The sequence below is a fragment of the Vulpes vulpes genome, chromosome 15 (assembly GCF_048418805.1).
Source record: "Vulpes vulpes isolate BD-2025 chromosome 15, VulVul3, whole genome shotgun sequence".
Lineage (NCBI taxonomy): Eukaryota > Metazoa > Chordata > Mammalia > Carnivora > Canidae > Vulpes > Vulpes vulpes.
Window position 1 is genome coordinate 22,188,326 of NC_132794.1, and position 20,890 is coordinate 22,209,215.

At 32.9% G+C, this 20,890-nt stretch overlaps 1 protein-coding gene across 2 annotated transcripts in view; it reads right to left on the reverse strand.

Moving 5' to 3' along the window:
- The window catches only part of NCAM2 (neural cell adhesion molecule 2), a 503,824-nt gene that overhangs the window by 166,963 nt on the left and 315,971 nt on the right, over positions 1 to 20,890 (reverse strand). For both annotated transcript variants that reach the window (XM_025995672.2, XM_025995673.2), the window contains exon 6: positions 2,901 to 3,018. In XM_025995672.2, coding sequence (XP_025851457.1) covers positions 2,901 to 3,018 — 118 coding nt within the window. The remainder of the gene's footprint in view (positions 1 to 2,900; positions 3,019 to 20,890) is intronic.

Below are 20,890 nucleotides of genomic sequence, written 5' to 3' on the forward strand. Positions count from 1 at the left end.
TGCTTATATTAGAAAAGGTATAAATGATTGAAATCAATAAGTATCCACTTTAAGTGACTGAAAAAGAAGAGACTATTAAACACAAAGTTAACAAAAGAAAGACAATAATAAAAATAAGAGCAGAAATCAATGAACTAGAAAATAGAAAAACACAATAGAAAATAATTGAAATCAAAAGCTGATCATTGAGAAGATCATTCTTTTCATAAACCTCTATCTAGACTGATGAGGATGAAAAAGAGAGTAGAACAAATAACCAATTACCAGGTTATCAGGATGAGAGAGGGAATATCAATATAGATAATGCACAACTTACAAGTATAATAAAATAATACTATAAATGACTTTAAGCTAGTAAAAAACCAATGAAATTGACAAATTGCTGGAAATATATATACATATATATCAACAGATATATGTATTACTGGGATAAGACTTAGATGTATGAAAGAATCTGAATTTGTAGTTACCTTTACACAAGAAAAGTCCTAGCACAGCCTGTTTCACTAGAAAATTTTCCAAATATTTAAGTAAAAAATAACAAGCATTATATATAAAGTCTACCAGAAAACAAAAGAACAACACTTCCCTAACTCATTCTGTGAGGTCAGTATTGCCCTGATCCCAAGCAAGTCAAGAACAACAACACAATAAAACAGTTATCTCTCATAACTGAATGTGACAATTTTCACAAAATACTAGCATAATGACTCCAACAAGACATCAAAAAGACAATGCAGCATAATCAAGTGGGTGCATTCAAGGAACACAAAACTGTTTTAACATTTGAAAACTAATGGAATTCCCTGATTAATGGGCTAATGATAAAAATCCATATGGTATTCTCAACAGATAGAGAAGAAGCATTTGAATGGAACAAAGAGAGAGATACTTTAGAGGTACCTGCTTTTACTTGCATTTTGGCCTCCATGTCACCAAGTGCTCCTGATTCTCTTTGTGAATTTTTTTTAAAATTTTCCCCCATTCTTTGGTCCTTATCTATTTTCTTTTTCGGCATCTCTCATACCCCTTGGACATATTATCTCTGTGCAACAGGGAGACTGGGTCTTCCTCGTTGGGCTGCTACTCTATATTACCTAATGATTACAGGATTTTTTTTTTTTTTGGCAAGGATAACATGCTTTTATCTGCATATAAAAACAAAAACTTTTGTTAATACTAATTTTAAATTTGTTGATGTCATTATCATATACTCACTCCCATTCTCCCATTATATATTAAATATCCAGAGAATATAACAATTATTATTTACACCATTAGAGGGATGAAACAAATGGCATATAAATATAAAGATAAAAACATTATAGATTTAAATGACTTACTACATTAGGTTCTGATTTTTATTTATTCTAGCCTCTATGATAATTATGTTTCCACTCAAATATGAGAATTTTGAACAAATGTTGAACTTTAAGATAGAAATCTAAACAGAAGGAAGTCTCTCTGGAAAGATACAATGATGAGAATGAGATTCTAGAACAATATTTGTTCATTGTAATGAATGATCCAAGAGCTTTTCTTGCTGCAATTAGATGTAATATTGACTTTTAAGGATACACACCAGAAACCAGAAGTCTCTGAGATACATGATCATTATCTGGGGTGATATGTTCATGTTTGATGTATAATCCTTTAAAAAATACAAACAGTATGTCAGCAAGAAATTAATGTTTGCAAAGAACATCTATTTCCCTATTTGAAGAAACATCTTGTTTATGGCTACCTGCCGTATTAAATGGATAAAAGTTTGAAATGGGTAGAATATCTGTAAGTGCTCAGGAAGTAATAGAAAAAAAGGGAATCAGACTGCAATTATCCTTCTTAAAATAGTTTTTTTAAAAATCTAATCCTCACCATGGCTACTTTTGTCAATGTGAATATATTTCTACTAATTGTTTTCTTGTGATTATTCTTACATTATTGGTTTATGAAGTGTAGAAGAGATTCTATAAATATCTGTAGCCATGTTTGAGTGGTAACCTGAACTAATAACTAATATGTATTAATAACATTATCCATTTGTAAAGTTTCATTGTCTCTCTTTTTTTATTTTTTTAAAGTTTTTATTTATTCATTCATGAGAGACACACAGAGAGAGAGAGGCAAAGACAAAGGCAGAGGGAGAAGCAGGCTCCATGCAAGGAGCCTGATGTGGGACTCGATCCCAGGACTCCAGGATCACGCCCTGGGTCAAAGGCAGGCGCAAAACAACTGAGCCACCCAGGGATTCCCTACTGTCTCCCTTTGAACAGCAGATCCACAACCTAAAAGAATGAAATATGTTGATAGCTGTTTGATGTTAATAGAAATCAAATAACACTCTAAAATCTAAAACAAATATATAAAAGTAAACTGTCAAAGAATAGATTTAGAAAAGAGAGTTTCTTCATTTGATGAAGTAAGCTTTTTAAAAATGACATTATATTTATGGAAATTTAACTGTACATAATGAGCTTTTTTCCTGAATAATATGGTACATAAATAAAATATGTAATTACACGCTAATAAAATATGATTTCTATACACATACAATGATGGTGCCATTAATTCTAATATTCCTATTTCTAGACACTCTCTAGCAGTACATTAACGTAATGTAGTTGAATCAGTCATTAGATTTCTGGGCCCAATTTTGCTCAAATGTGCCTTATACAAAGAATAAGCAATGCAATGGGTGTAGCCTTTGACTTGGGTTCCATCTCTCTGTTAATCTCTCTAACAATTTAATCTAACCAATTTAAGAGAAAACAAAACCAACATGACCTTTTATTAAAATTCAAAAGAATACTTTTATTCTTGATAAAATCACATCAGAAATACGGTTCCATGAAATTGATTCTGGACACAAGTCAGAAGGATATGTACGCACAATAACCTACCTGTACCAGGAGATGGAGGGCTCAGGAGAGCCAGAGGCCCTGCAAGATAACGTCATCTCTTCTCCTCTCTCTGCTGTGGCATTAAAGGTTTTCTGAGGCATTGTGATTGCTGGCGGCACTGAAAAAAAGAGATGAACACAGATTAAATAGAGATGAAAAACATTTCATCAACACAATTGGGACTTTCTTACAACTACTTTTGTTGTTGTTAAAATGCTAAGCCTCAGAACCTGATAGCTTACTTCTATATCTTTGTATCAACAGGACGAACTTGGTTGCACAGTAAGTGACCTTAAGACCACTGACCTGCCTTCCAATGTACAATAAGTAGATGATTCACCTTCATATTATGTTACTATTTTTAACCTATCAAACTAGATGAAACAAGAAACTAGACATTTTAACAAATTTATATATACATACATTTATGAAATATTTCTCACAAAAAGACAGACTATAGCGCCCTGATTGACATCAACACTGAGATCTACTTGGAGCATAAATGGATTTCCTACTTGGGTTCTCACTGGTGTATGTAATTCTATAAGCAATCCTTCACTGCTTCAAGACAGGGCTTTCAAATTAGGTGTCAAACTATAATGTTCTTTCTGATTAACTGCACTTAATTTCTTCATACAACTATAGAACATTTTATGAAGAGAAACTGCTGGAGCCATAGAGAGTATGAAATAGATTTTCATGAACAATTCAATTTTAAAATTAAGCTTCCCAATTTCTAACTAATTACATCGCAAAAACTGTATAGGCTGCACATTTTGAATATGTTGAAACTGTTGCTAAAATGTACTGTTTGCAATAAACAAATCAATAGCATCCATAATAAATGCTAAATTTCAAAGTAGAGCATAAATTTTTATTTAATGCACACTTTTATGATTTTCAATTGAATATGACAAAATTATATTCCTAAAATTAATTATATTATTAGAATTGTTTTTTATATATCCTTTTTTTTTTTTTAATTTTTATTTATTTATGATAGTCACAGAGAGAGAGAGAGAGGCAGAGGCACAGGCGGAGGGAGAAGCAGGCTCCATGCACTGGGAGCCCGATGTGGGACTCGATCCCGGGTCTCCAGGATCGCGCCCTGGGCCAAAGGCAGGCGCCAAACCGCTGCGCCACCCAGGGATCCCTGTTTTTTATATATCCTAAACAACATGACCAGACAGGCATTTAGAAGTGTGATAAAAATTAAATACATCTACAATAACATTCAGGTCAGCACTGATGCTGTATCATTGCCATCGATGGTAGGGATGGGAAATGATACGTATCTTAGCAATTAAGCACAATAAATCAAGTTTCTGCCTTTATGAATTTAGATACAAGGGACATGATCTGACACGGTGTCTCTAAAGTAACATAATAATTACAAGTATTACAATAGGATGGACCCTTTTTCAGATATTAACTATGTATTTTAACTACAATGAAAAAAGACTTTCTGTAACTTGTTTTACTTCTTTTGTAATTATAGCACATTTTAATCAAAATGTATTGCCTTTCATTTTGTTATAACAAAGGTGGTTCCAATAGCTTCATGGCTACATTTTATTACAACAATAAATATTTGTAACCCATTAGATAATTATAATGAAAATGAACTCTTTAATAGAAATTCTCGCTATGGTAAAGTATTTGTGTAAATATGAATACTTCAGGGCACCTGGGTGGCTCAGTTGGTTAAGTGTCTGCCTTTGGTTCAGGTCATGATACTAGGGTCCTGGGATTGAGCCCTGCACTAAGCTCCCTACTCGGTGGGGAGCCTACTTCTCCCTTCTCTTTCTCTGCCCCTCCCCCACGCTTGTACACATCTTTCTCTCTCTCATAAATAAACAAAATCTTTTTATTTTAAAGAAAGACTTCAAAATGGAGAGTCACATGCTCCAGTTCTTATCCTGTTATTTTTACGACCTTAAACAGATTATTTATTATCATAATTTTCTATAATGTAAAATATTATTTATTATCATAATTTTCTATAATGTAAAATGCATACGCTGGATGATCTGTAAGAATTGCAAAATCTTAAAGTTTACGTTTTATGATAGAGTGACTCTGCTAATGAAATGTGCGTTCTTAATTACAATGTGGATTTGTTGAATAATATTATTATTGCTTATTTATATGGTACTTTGAAGAGTAATTCCAGAGCCATTCTGAAGAATAACAGCATTCAAAACCTGCAGAAGTGTTCACTAATTCTGATGCCAACATGTTCAGAGAATTCATTAGTCACTGTTTTAGACTACGGAGCATTTTATGTGTAATACCTCATTGGTTCTGAATTTGCTATTTAGTTGGATTAAATAATTTAAAAAGGGATTACAATTATATTTCATCTTGTCATCTTGTCATCTCATAAGACCCATATCTAGTATAATTTTTCTACTCTACTTTAACTTCTTAAAAATACTTTTTGTATTTGACAGTATCTGAAATACCTAGTTCTAATAACTTTACAAAGATTTATATTCCACATATATTAAGTAGTCAATGTTTTCTGGCAAGTTTCAGTTCTCATTCTTTAGCTTTAAGAAACCTGAGAATGGGAGGGAGATAGCCCCATAACTCTGACTTAAATGGAAATTTTGGTCCATCTTCATGTTCTAATTCCCCTCACTGGCTGTTCAGGAAGCAAAGATCCCACTAATTTGATAGCTTAATTCCCTTTCATCAACAATAGCACCCAGCAGTTCCACATATATTTTATGTCTTACAATCTCCCTCCACGCATTACCCCTTAAATATTTCTCAGAAAATGAAAACATGGTATTAACTATGGAAAACTCTTGTGGTTCAAATTGACCACCTACCAATAATTCCTCCAAATTTATTCAAGAGAAGGGTAACAACATCCTCACCCCCAATCACCATCATTGTCAGGAAAGCTACTCTTTTATAACTCATTGATTAACCACATCTGACCAAAATATATATCATCAAATAAATTCACATGTCTGTTCTCTATCCAGCAGAAGACTACTAAAATTAAGACTCATGTGTTTTTTTTTTACTTTTCCTTGTTTTTACTATTAAGGCTATGTGACTCTCAGACATTAGCATAAGGGGAGATTTGAAAAGAATGGGAATATAGTAAGCACCAGTCATCTGTCTCCCCACCTGGGCAGCAACTGCAGATTCTGGCTCACATAACTGTCCTGCATCTCTGGAGTTTATTGAAGGCTTCCAGCTTCCAGGAGAAGACATGGAAGGTAAGCGGCAAGCAAAGTCTCAAAGAGGTATTTGCACAGCCATGTTCATATTCATAGCAGCATTATTCACAATATTTTACAAGTAGAAGCAACCCAAATGTCCATCAATGAATGAAAGGATGAGCAAACTGTGGTATACAGTCACAGAACGACAAATACTTTGTTATTCTGCTTACTATGTACGTAGAGTAGTGAAAATTATAGAAACAGAAAGTGGAATTGTGTTGCCAGGGGCTGCTAGGTGAGGTGGAATAACAAGAGGAATATGGAAAGGACAGGTGGTGGAAGAGGAGAATAGGAAGTTATTGTTAAATGGGTATAGAGTTTCAGTTTTCTAAGAGGAAAAGGTTATGGGGATGGATGGTCCTAAACGCTGTACAACATTATGAATGTATTTAATGCCACCTGACTGTACATTTTTAAAGGGTTAAGTTGGTACATTTTTATGTTATGCAATATTTACCAAAATAAAAAAAAAGAAGAGGGAAAAATCATATATGCTATCTCAGTCCCAAGAGAAGAGATAGATCATGTTAACACTGAAGTACCTTCTGGTTTTAATATTCTATATTGTTTGTCTTAATGTATATGGAAAGTAATTTAATTTCTTTCCTCAGGTCTTTCCATGAGTTCATCCACATGTGGTTCTTTCCATTTTACATATACACTGAAGAGAGAAAAAATGAAACAACTAGGAAACCACATTGGCAAAGCTGATTCATATTATTCAGGGATGCTAGAAAAGTGATTTTTTTTTTCAGTTTAATTTTAAGACTACTCCTTTGACACGGAAGCAAGTACAACTTAAGTCTTCAGCACTTTTTCATGTACTTAGCTGCTGATAATATGTAGTAAAAGAATGATTGGTATTTTAATATTATGTAGACGCTAGGCAGTAAGATATTTAAATTATGTATAATGCATTCTCATCATGATTTTGCTCATTTGATTAATGCTATCTAATAGTCTTATCAGGCCTTGATGATATCACATGTGCATGGATTTTTCTTTATTCTATTTTTTATTTTTTTGTTTTGCTCTTTACTTCTGTTTCATAGGCTATTATATCATCTAACACCTCTCAATTTTCATTAATATTCATTCTAGTTATTTGCAATAATCCTTCACTTGGTATTTATGAGGATGTTCAATTTAAGGTGCTACTAAGTAAGAATAAGGTTTTTTTGAGGAACTCAAGACATAAATTTAGCAAATACAAAATATAAGATTAACATAAAGAAAAGCTAATAAATTATACCATTTCATTTTGAAAGAAAATCTAGCTCATTGGTAATAGTAAATTAAGTGTTATAGTCATTTCTTTTCAAATAGACATAGTTTCTCATGCGGAGTGTTAGCATACTTACTACTTCCTTCTATAAAATCTAATCAAAAACAATTTTTAATGTACTCGACTGAGAACTGGTAACTCATTGGTGGGCATTTTCTGCATATACTTTCCTAATATGTAAATATAGTACAACAGTAACATAATTATAAAAATCTGTTGAAACTGAGTTTTAAAATCAAACCTATCTGAGGAAAACAGTAAGGGTTTTATCTGATTTCATCTGATTACAAAATTGGCCCAAAATGTTGCTTAAAAAAAAAAAACCTCAAGGGAGATATTTCTGTTAGCATATCAAATTCTATTCATAGTAAACTCTAATATGGAAAATGTCATAAATATTGGCAAATAAATATTGCTTTCAGGGGAAAGTATAAAAGGAAAGAGAAAATGTTAACTGGGGCTTTGTTGCACTATTATGCTTTTCTGTATTTTCCAAATTTTGTCAAATAAATCTCATTTTTATGTTCTTTTACTTTGACTTTCAAAGTAGATCATATTCACACGTTCAACAATGAAATGAAATTGATAGGCAAATTCTTAACTTTTCTCCTTTCCTCCTTAACCACTTAATTACTTGTAATTTTATGCAAATATTAACATTTTTAATATTTTTTTGTTTCCTTCTTCCTTTTATAAAATAAAGCCTTTTTTATACCATGCTTCTTTTCTCAAACTAATAGTACTACTAATAAAGGGATATATTCATGTCACAATGTAGAGAACTTTTCACTCCTGTTCAAATTGCACAGTCTTCTACCCTGTGGATAAACTACTGGACATGTATATGTCACCTGAGAATATCCCAATATTTATCTATTACAATCTTTATCTACTGCAATCAATGCTCCAGTTAATTATCTAGTAGTAAAATTTATATGTCAAGGAGTAAATATATATATATATATATATATATAAAATATATATATATATAAAATTTTGACTGAAGAAAATTAAATCAAAGTGCCCTCAGTTGTCACTACACAATTTTTGACTTCAGCTATGGACTATTTTTATCACCAGAAAAAAGTATTAATGAACAAATAAGAAAATAAAACAATAAAAGTTGAAGTAAATAATTTTCAGATAATTCCTAAAGTTAATCCATAGCTGAATGTCTATAAGCATTATAACCCTTATTAAAGAAAGTCCAAGTAAAAAAATTACAATTGGAAGCACGGAAAGCACTACTTTGATTTTCTTTTTGTTCCCACAGTAAGAGATGATAACTAAATAAAAGACTCAAGTTAATATAGAAGATACCTCAGGGCAAAATTTTATAAAAAGTCTGAAAGTCTTAGACATGCTGAGGAATATTTTCACAATTAAGCATGGTCATTTTTATGTTTTTGTGAGTACACTTTATATCAACAATATTCTATAGTAATCAAAGTATGTTTCAAGAACCTCAGAAGCCCTCAAAACCTTTTACCAACCACATATCTCTGTGAGTAGGGATTTCTCCTGCAAAATTCCCACAGTTTTTACAATCCCAGTTATTGGATTGTGCTAATGGAGGAAAAGTTCAATAACCACCTAATCTAAAAGAGTCCTTTTTTTGGGTTCAAAAATATATCACAGAAGATTGAAAGAGCAACAGATACAAGAATCTCCCTATCTTCTGTTATAGTACACACTAGAGAAACTTGCAAAAAATTTAAAATACAAAACAAAACAAAAGGATGTCTTTTTGTCTTGGAGTAGTCCCAATAGTTTGTTTCCTTCTGTTTTCCTGCATGAAGAGACAAATGCATATATTTGTAAATGATATATCCAATAAGGGGTTAATATCCAAAACATTTAAAGAACTTCTACAACTTAACACCAAAAATCCAAATAATCTTATTTAAAAATGGACAGAGGATCTAAATTGACACATTTCCATAGAAGACATTAACAGATGGCCAACAAACACATGAAAAGATGCTGAACTTTAGTAATCATTGGGGAAATCAAAACTACAAGCACATCAAAATCACACATGATATATCACCTCACATCCAGAATGGCTAGCATCAAAAAGACAAGAAATAACAAGTGTTGGTGAAGATATGGAGAAAAAGGAATCCTCAGGTACTGTTGGTCAGAATGTAAATTGGTGCATCGCTATGGAGAACAGTATGAAGTAAACTTAAAAAATTAAAAATAGAAATACTATATGATCCAGTAATTTCACTACTGGGTATTTATCCAAAGAAAATGAAAACAGTAATTCAAAAAGATATATGCATCCCTCTCTTTATTTCAGTAATATTTATAATAGCCAAGATATGGAAACAACCAAAGTGTCCACTGATAGATGAATGGAGAATGAAAAGTTGTATATATATATATATATATATATATATATATATATATATATATGCATATATATACACACTCACATATATACATAATATATATTATATAAAATTGTAGCAGGGAAAATAGTCACTAATACTGTAATCATGCTGTATAATGACAGATGGTGACTACAGTTATCATGGTGAATACTGAATAACGTATAGAATTATCACATCACTAAGGTGTATATTCGAGTAACATTATACATCAACTATACTACAATAATAATTTTTAATGTAAAAAGAAGCTCCTATGCAACTGTATTTTTGAAAATGTTATTTTCTTTAACATGGTATTTAGATTAGTATGTGTCTCCAGAGTGGGAGGAGGTCAAAGAAACTACTGGGAGAGGTGGGTTTGAGAGGGAGGCCTCTGTGTCTAGGTGATGTCACTCAGCAGCTCAGCAGGGGAGCTCCAGAGGGCAGCAGTGGCCTGGGGTGGCCCAGAGTTTGTCTTGTCTACAGCTAGCAGAAGGTGAGTGCACTTCTGCAAGGTGTGCAAAGCAGGCAGATTCTAAATGGTTAAAATATGCATACTTTGGCTATATTTAAAACAATAGATGTGTAAAAATATGAATTTGGTGCTAATGAGGCTTTGAGCTAATGGTTCCAGCATGCTAGGAAAGCAAAAACAACATGGCAATTAAAATAGGAGGAAGGGGTTTTTCTTTGGCTCATTTATATGACAGGAATGAAGGTAAGGCTGATGACAACAAAAACTTTGGGAGAAAAGGGCTATCTTGGTATTATATTAAAAACTGTTCAGTTTATTATAAAATCTGAATAGATATTAGAATAAATCATCAAATGATCATACAGCTCATAATTTTAGGAAGTTACAATTATTATATATTTTTTAAAAGAACAGATTTTATAAGACCAATATAATTTCCATCAGTCATATGCTGCCAGAAAGAGAGTTACAGATTTCCTTTGTTCCCGTCTAAGTAGATATAAATGGTCTTAAATATACTCATGGAAAAAGTAAGTAAGTAGTCTGAGCCATCCTAAAGTCTGAGCTAAAAGTGCAGAGCCACACTTGAATGACAAATTAAATATCAATCAAGTGAGCTGCTGTAAATCATTTCAGTTAATATCTTTATTGAGAAGATACTCATTTTGAGTTTAAAAAATGAACAACAGAAAAATTCTGATCATTTACATGTCAACAAGTTTAAAAATAATATTACAGATTTCCAGTTCTGGGTTAATGAGAGTCGCCCCAACGCATCCTGCCTGTATCACTTAATTCTTCTCTAACGCTTAGACAGCACGCACGGATAATCTCTTTGAGGATTTCGAAATGTAAATAGTAGCAAGCACATCATTACTAGAAAAATATCAGAATTTGAAATACTATAAGAAAATCTGTAAAAAGCAAACAAACACAAAAACCACCACAATATTATTATTATTATTATTATTATTATTATTATTATTATTTTCCTTCAGAACCCTTGGCCTGGACTGAAGGCAGCTGGATACTCTGAAAAAAAAAAAAATCAATATGGCCTGATGTTGATCCAGAGATGCCTTCTGGTTCAGTCTCAGAGAACAGAAGAGTTCTCCTGGGACACAGCACTGGGAGCCTGCAAAGCCTGCAAGTGCCTGAGTCTCAGCGAGAAGAAATTCTTTCTCATCAGTTAGAAGAGCTGTGCTCCCAAGAGGGCAAGGCAAATCCCATTGCTTTGCTCCTTCTCTTTCCTCCAGCTAGTTGACCCCCAATAAAGGCACATCTGTGGCACTGAGGGGTAGATAAAACCCCAGGTTTTAGTCCAGGGAACTAAAGGTTATTCATGGAATCTTGGGTTCAGCTTTGAGCTGTACATTTGGAGATATGATCTTAAACAGTCTCAAGACTTTGAGAATTGAACTAAGAGATAAACCACCACACAGGTACTGAAATGGCCCCAGGTGCACATGCATACAGATCTGAAAATACTGCAGAGGTTGTGAAAATGTAACTAATTTTTAATCCACACCCCACAGAAGTCTGGTCACAATATGTGGCCTGAATTTCTACAGATTGTGAAAATAAAGATATCAACATCATAAAATTGCTAAAAACCAAAGCCATACAAATACAAAAGATGTATCAGTTTTAGGAAAACAATAATTCAAATAACTGTAGGTTTCTTATCAGAAACTATGGAGGCCAAAAGGCGGTGATACAATATTTTTTAAGTGTCATAAAGACAGATATTTTAGAAAAAGTTCTATGTCCAGCAAAAATATCCTTCAGAAACGAGGGTAAAATACATTATCATGCTCAGATAAAAGACAATTAAAACTTCTGCCAGGAGATTTGATCCCTAATGAACTGGAAAAGGAAAACTCTTCTGACAAAAGACACATTTTATCAGAGGAAGCTTCAGGGATGAAGAAAGAGCAAGAGAAATGGTAAATATCTTTGTAAAAATATGTTTAATGATAGAAATAGAACTTTAGTGTTGTATAATAGAGGTTTTCAGTTAATGCAGGTATAGTACATAAGACAATTAAGACAAAGAAGAAGGGGGTATAAGGATGTATGGTGCTACAGCTTCTACATTTCAACTGAAACAGTAAACTATTGGTTCCAAGATAAATAGGCACATTGTAATCACAATAGCCATGAAAAAAAAAAAAAAAAACAGATACAGCCAATGACATAGTAGATAAAAAAGAATACTAAATAATGTTCACATAATCCAAAAGAAGGCAGGGAAGAGGAAATAGAAGAATGAGAAACAGAATAAAATGAAAACAAACCAAACCCATATGATGGTCAGGTAAAAGGATGAATATTTTATTTCTAAGACTGGGAACAAGTAAAGAACTCCCCACTCAACACTCCTGTTTAACATCATACTGAACCCAGTACTAAGCAAGAAATAAGAATAAAAGGCAGACAATTGGAGAGGAAAAAATCATTTTCTTCCAATTTGCAGATGCATAGTTGTCTTCACTGCATATCCAAAAATCTATAAAAGCATTGCTAGAACTAATAAATGCCCATAACACAGTCACAAGATATGAGCAAAACATACAAACATGATCATATTTCTGTATACATATTTGCAGTGAACAATTATATATTAACATACATTTATATTATAAATATTTATATTATTTTAATAACATATTAAAAATATAAAACCATATTCAATAGCACCAAAATAGAACACTTAGGTATTAATTAAACAGCATTCATGTATGACATCTGAATGCTAAAAACTACAGATTAAATAAATGAAAAAATACCTTAATAAATGAAGAGATATACTGTTCATATATTTGTAGACTCAATATTGAAGAAAATGTCAAATATTTCAAAATTGCTATCAAGACTCTGCACAATTCTAACTAAAATCCCAGTAGTATACCATTTTGTAGACAGAATGACTCTAAAGTTTAAGTGAAAGGCAAAGAAACTAGTAAAACATTTTTGTAAAAGAAGAACAAAGTCATAGTAATTGTACTATCTGATTCTAAGGCATGGGTAAAGCTATGCAACTGAGGAAGCATAATAATGGTGCAGGGATAGGTGCACATATCAGTGGAACAGAAAAGAGAGTCCAGAAATAGACCCTTATAATACAACCAATGTCTTAAAATTTTAGTTTACAAGGTGCAAAGCCATTTCTTTCTCTCTCTCTCTCTCTCTCTCTCTCTTTTTTTTTTTAAGATTTTATTTATTCATTCCTGAGAGACATAGAGAGAGGCTGAGACACAGGCAGAGAGAGAAGCAGGCTCCCTGTGGGGAGCCCGATGCATGACTCAATCTTAGGACCCCAGGATCATGACCACAGCAAAAGCCAGACACCCAACCACTGAAGCACCCAGATGCCTCTGCAAAGGCATTTCAATACTTTGAGAAATAGTAATGTTTTAGTAATGGTTTTTAAATATTTACATATCTAAAAAATATTTGCATATCTATATGCAAATACATGAACCTGAGGACAGAGAACTCATCCCTCATATAAAAATGAACATCAAATGAATCAAAGACCTAAACTGAAAACATAAAAGTATAGAACTTTTACAAGAAAACTTGGGAGAAAAGTCTCTGTGACTTGGGGTTAAGTGAAGAGTTCTTAGACATGACACTTTCAAAAAAATGGTCCATAAGAAAAAGATTAATACTTGGACTTCTTTAAAGTTAAAAGGCTTTGCCTTCTGAGTTACACTGTGAAGAGAATGAAAAGATAAGCCACAGCATGGGGGAAGTACTTGCATATCACATCTCCAAACAGGGAATTGTATCTGAAATATATAAAGACAATCTAAACTCAACAATAGGAGAAAAAAGTGCCTAAGAAGTGAACAGATACATCACTATAGAGGCTGTTTAGAAGGCAAAATTGCTCTGACAATTTGTAAGGAACTCTCACAATGTAATAGTGAAGAAAAAAAAATCCAATTAGAACATGGTACAGACATTGCAGAGAGACATTTCACTGAAGAGGAGATACCATAACAGAAATGAGAGATAAGAACGTGAAAAGGAGTGCACTATCTTTGGCCACTGCATAAAGCCATGGCAATGCATTGCAGAAATGCAGATTAGGACCAGAGATTTCACTACACACCTCTTTTGATGTGTCACATTAAAAACAAACAAAAAATAAAATTACAAAACTGACAAAATCAAGCACTGGTATGAATGAGAAGCAACTTGACTTCGTATGTATTTCTAGAGAGAATTCAAAATTACACAGCCATTGTGGAAAATGTCTTGGCAGTTTCTCATGAAGATAAAAACATGCACTTACCTTATAGCCCTGCAACCAAACTCAAGGTATTTACCCTAGATAAGGCTAGGCTTTAGATGATTCCATTTACATGACATTCTTGAAAAGACAAAATTAGAGTGAAGGAAAGGGAATGGTGGTTGTGTGGGGCTGAGAGGTTGCAGGAAGATGTAACTTCAAAGAGAAAAAAATAAAAGTGTTACTGAATCTGGTGGAGGTGGTTACATGAATCTATGTATACATTAAAATTCATCGAACTGTACAGTAAATATATAAAGAAGTAAATTTTACTGATGTTAATATAAAGCAAATAAAAGAAGTAAATTTTACTGATGGTAATATAAAGCAAATAGGCAAACTTCAAAAAATTATGTGGTAAGGTTTTACGAAATTATAATTGTATTATAAACACTATCATTGTATAATTTAAATAATGGCATTATTTAATGTATAATTAAGTGTATGGCAATTATCTACCAGATTCAATAAGGTGACATCTGAAATCATCCACAACTCCTGGAGAAGTCAGTTCCTCATCGTTTAGAAGCAAGAAAATCGATATGCCTGGGTGACTCAGTGGTTGAGGGTCTGTCTTTGGCTCAGGTTCTGATCCTGGGGTCCTGGAATTGAGTCCCCCATCAGGCTCACTGAGAGAGACTGCTTCTCCTCTGCCTATGTCTCTGCCTCTCTCTCTGTGTCTCTTGTGAATTAATAGATAAAATCTTTAAATAAAATAAATAAATAAAATTTACAAAGAAGCAGGAAAATTTCAGAAATTTCCCAAAATCTGAGGGAGTCTTGACTCACATTAGGGTGTGCTTTTTTCAACTTTACTTTATTAAACTCCTCCCCTTTCTTTAACTCATTACTCCTATCTGCCAAATGTATTCTGAAAATCCCTTCACTGCTTGTTTTTATCCTATCGTGAACTGCAGATTCCACAGCTTCTAGATTCTTCCTGTTTTCTGAAACACCTAGAAATTTGGCCACATTTCAGTTCATGGTTTTGGCTCTTTCAGAGTAGTTTTGTGCCACCCTGCTAGCAATAGTCCAGCGTCAAAACTGGAGTACAATTAAGTTAATTAACAAAAATACATTAATTTCAAAGCAAAATGTGTGGGCAACATAGGCAGAAAATGAAATTTAGACACAGATATGTAGATACAAAATGATTTTGAATTCAGTACAGAACAGGAGACTGTAATATTTTGAAGTTAGGATTTAGGTACAAGTGAGCAACATCACATTAAATGAAACATATTACTAACATTATTAAAATCCTTGCCATTCTCTCTAGGATTATGTTTACTATGCTGAAAGAATACAAGAGAAAAAAAAAAGTAAGCTTCCAGCCAAGATGCAGAAAGAGGTGCCCAATTTATCTTACTAAGTAAAAGAACCAAGAAATCAGACACACTGTACAAGTCTTCAAGACATTGTGAATCAGTCGACAAAGCAGTCACAGTGATCTCTGAAATATAAGAGGAAATGAGTGAGTCCTATTACTGCCCCAGCTAATTGTCTGGAGAGTTTCTATGCTGCAGTAAAGGGAAGAGGAGCCCAGTTGGAGTCGAGAAGTTTCTCTGAATTGAGGCAGAGAATGCACTCAGGGGAAGCAAAGAGGGCTGTAGTTCACAGGGCAGAGTGCCAGACAGGAGACAGGTGTGCAATAAGGACATCCTGAGATCTGCAGTGAGTTTCCCTGTAGCTTCCAGATGAGTACCTTTGCACATCTGTTCATGAGAAGAAACTACTGAGGTCAGAGAAAGAACTTCCCAAAAGATTCAGGAGAAACAATTTGCAAAGCTCAGAGAAACAAATAGTTTTTATTCCCACCAGCCAGAATTTTTTTTTTTAATGAGAAAAACAAAGCCAAACCAAACATCTCATAAAATTTGTCAAATAAGGAATTTAGAAAGATTTTTACCTCAAGAGTGAGGCAAAATTAGCTCTGGACTATTTTGATTCCACCTAAAAAAACTTAAAAGCATGAACTGAAAGGATGAAACTGTTTCCAAGTAATTCATCTGCATTTCAGAAAAAAAAAAAAAAAACTAAAATAAATACAAAAATATTCAGCACAGCAAAGGAGTAAAATCCACAAATTCTGGCAACCAATTTAAAATTACTCACCATGAAAAGAAGCAGGCAATATGAGACAGGATGAGGAAAAAAAAAATACATTCAACCATAAGTGACCCAGAAGTGGCACAGATGATAGAATTAGCAGAAAAGAATATTAAAACAGTCACTATAACTGCATTCCATATGTCCAAGAATTTAAAGCAAAGGCTGATCATGTTACAGACTTAAAAAATCAAACTTATAGATATTAAAACTACAGTGTCTGAAGGTAAAATACAGAAGACAGAATTAATTATAGATTAAACTTGCAGAAGATAACTTGAAAATAGTAACACAAACTATCCAGAAAATTAATACATCAAGAAGAAAAAAAAAGACTAAAAGAAAATGAACAGAACATCTGAGAGATGTGGAGTTCAATTGGTCTAGTCTATGTGAAATTGGAGTTTCAGAGGAGTGTGGGACAGAAAACAATATGTGAAGACCTACTGGCTAAAAGATTTCCAAATTTGATAAAGATTATAATACAAGTTTGTCAACAAAACCCAAATACAAGAATAATAAAGAAAACTACTCCAAGGTATATCAAATCCTAGTTGCTTAAAACAAGTGATAGAAAAATTGTTGAGAATCTAGGAGGGCTAAAGAATTCAATTTGAGATTCTATACTTAGCAAAATTGTATTTCAAACATGAAGGCAAAATGAAGATTTTCACAGATATACAGCAGGTGAAGTGAATCATCACTAGCAGACCTGCCCTGTAAAAAGATGCTAAAGGAAGTCAATCAGAGATTTGAGGAGTGATATCAGATAGAAATCTGGATACATACTAAATAATGAAGAACTCTAGAGATGGTAACAATATGGATATATATAAAAATTTGCTTTCCTTATTAAAGTCACCTTAAGAGCTCATTGCCAATTTAAACAAATAAATAAATAGATAGAAAAGTGGTAGTAGAGAATAATGTCCCCTTCCTCTGTAAAGATGTCAATGTCATCCACGCCATAAGCCCAGCCATTTATAAATACGTTAAGTTAAATGGCAAAGAAAATTTTCAGATAATAATAGGATTAAAACATTATAGTAGGAAAAGTATCCTAGATAATCCAGGTCAGACCAACTGCATGAGCCCTTAAAAGTAGAGAACATTCTCCAGTTGGAATACCAAACAGAAGGCGGAAGGAGATGCAGCAGAAGGGAACATCACAACTACTCCAAGTATGAGAAGGACTGACTACACCTTTGTTGGCACTGGAAATAAAAGTCTGCATGTTAATAAGCACCAGACAGAGCCAAAGACAGTCTCCTGTGGGTGATATCTAGCAAGGAATTAGAGCCTCAGTCCTACAACAAAAAGAGGACAAACCTGTCAACAATCTGAATATTAGAAGAGATTCTTCCTCAGAGTTGATAGCAAGGAGGGCAATCCCACTAATACCTTGATTGTGGACCTATAATTCCCTGAGAAGATCCCAGCTAGCTTACGGATTTCTGATCTATAGAAACTATGGAGTAATAAATCTGTATTGTTTCAAGCCACCAAATTTGTGGTACTTTGTTACCATAGATGGAGAACTGATACAAGGTTTATAATTTATATAGATATAAAACATATGATGATAATTACACAAAAGCTGGAAGGAAATACTGTTACTCAATGTGTGACTAGTATAACATCACTTGATAAAGGACTGTGAAAATTAATTACTAAAATAACATAACAATGATTTATAGTTAAAAAGCCAGGATAGAAAATTAATTGATTGATACAAAATACTTCAAAAATTAAAGGAGTCAAAAATAGAAGAAATGAACGAAGAACAATAAGATATATGGAAAACAAATAGCAAGATTTAAACCCAATTAAATCAATAAGACATTTAATATAAACTGTGTGAATATTCCAATACAAAGTCAAGGATTGTTAGAATTGATCATTTAAAAAAAAAAAAAAAGACCACTAAACCTTCTATATACTGCCTAATCTAACGATCAAGAAGTCAATTCATCAAGAGGACATAATTCTAAGCTTATGCATAAAATAACAGTTTTGAAACACTAATAGAAATAGAAACTAATAGAACTACAAGGAGAAATACACAAATCTAACAAATTGAACAGCCCTCTCTCAATAATTAATAGAGCAAGTAGACAAGAAGTTAAAAAGGATAAAGAAGACTTGATTAACATTATCAATTGACCTTAACCTAACTGATTATTATTAAGACTCTAACCAAACCAGCAGATCACATTTAGGTTTAAATTTAAAAAAACAGAAAAGAGGATCAAGTTAAACCCAGAATAAGGAAGAAAAGATAAAATAGAAAAAAAAAAACTAATTAAACCAAATCAGTTCCTTTAAGAGTCCAATATAACTAGCAAAATTCTAGCCACACTGATCAGAAAAGATGAGAGACAGGAGTGAGGGACAGAGAGAGAAAGTGAGAGAAAAAGAGACAAGGCAGAGAAAGAGGAGGAGAGAGAGGATACAAGTTGCCAATAGTGGAACTGAAAAAGTCAAGATGACTGTAGATTCTAAAGGTATTAGCAGGATAATAGTGGGATATTGTGAACAATGTTATGCCAATAAAGCCAGCAACTTAGATAAAATGGACAAATTCCTTGAAAGGTATAAACCACTAAATTCCACTTAAGAAAAAATAGATAACTTCAAGTGGATAAACTTTTATCTATTAAAGGCTGAAATAGCAGCTTAAAATCTTCCCACAATGTAAACTCTAGACCCAGATGGCTTTAATGATGAATTTTACTAAATATTTAATGAAAAAATAAACTAAGCACAAACTTTCTCAATATAAAGAAAGTTCTTTACAATTTTTTCAATGAGGCCGATAATATTCTTGTACCAAAATAAGACAAAGGCATAACAAGAGAAGAAAACTGAAAAACAAACAAACAACCCCTCCTCAAGAAACTGCAGAATAATATCGCTTAGAATACAGATGCAAAAATTCCAGAAAAGTAAATCCAACGTTATATGAAAGAATAACACATTATGGCCATGTGGAAATATAAAATTAGTTAACATTCTAAAATCAAGCAATGTATTTCACCAAATTAAGAGATTAAAAGAGCACAAACTATATTATTATCTCATTAGATTCAGAAAAGAAGTACTTGGAAAAATCCATAATTCATTATTGATGAAATTTTTTACCAATCTAGGGAAAGGTCACTTTTCAACCTGATAAAGAGCAACTCTGCAAAGCCTATACCTAACCAAATATTTGATACTGAGAGAATGAATATTTCCTCTGAAAGATTAGGGTCAAGGCAATTGAAATCTCCATAATAAGAAAATAATCCAGTAAAAAAAAAAAAGGTGGATTAAAGATTTTAAAAGAAAACTGATGGTTGCTCCACATCTTTAGTCATTAGAGAAATGCAAATTAAATCTTCAAATATGAAACTACTAAACACTTATTAAATATGTAATCATAAATGGTCTGACCATTAGGATGTTCTGTTGAGGATGTGGAGCAACCAATACATAGCTTTTGGGAATATAAAGTAGTCCAACCACTTTGGAAAATTATTTGGTGGATTTTTTAAAAAGAAGGTTAAACACATACATATCCTATGATCCAGTCATACCTCTCAAAGGTATTATTCCCGGAGAAATAAAAACATACATCCATGCAAAGACTCATACATACAAATGTTTATAGAAGCTTCATTTTTAAGGCAAAAACTTGAAACATTCCAAATGGTCATTTGGGTGAATAGATAAGCAAATTGTGAAATATTCCTAAAATCGAATGTTACTAAGAAATACGAAGGAATAAAGTTATTATTTGCATGGAACAACATGAATGAATCTCCAAATAATTTTGCTGAGTGAAAGAAGTCACTTAGAAGAGTATATACTGTATGATTACTCTTATTTTTTATTTTACTTTATTTTAGTTTTAGAGAGAGGGAGTGAGCTGGGAGGGGTGGGGAGGAGTAGATAGGGAGAGAGAGAATCTTAGGTAGGCTCCAATGTCCAGTATGGAGTCTGACTCAGGGGTATATCTCATTACTCTGAGATCATGACCTGAGCTGAAATAGAGTCAGACACTTAACTGACTGACACACCCAGGCACCCTTACATGATTACTTTTATTTTTATATTTTTTAAGATTTTATTTATTTATTTCATGAGAGAGAGAGAGAGAGAGAGAGATAGGCAGAGGGAGAAGAAAGCTCCATGCAGGGAGCCCGATGTGGGACTCTGG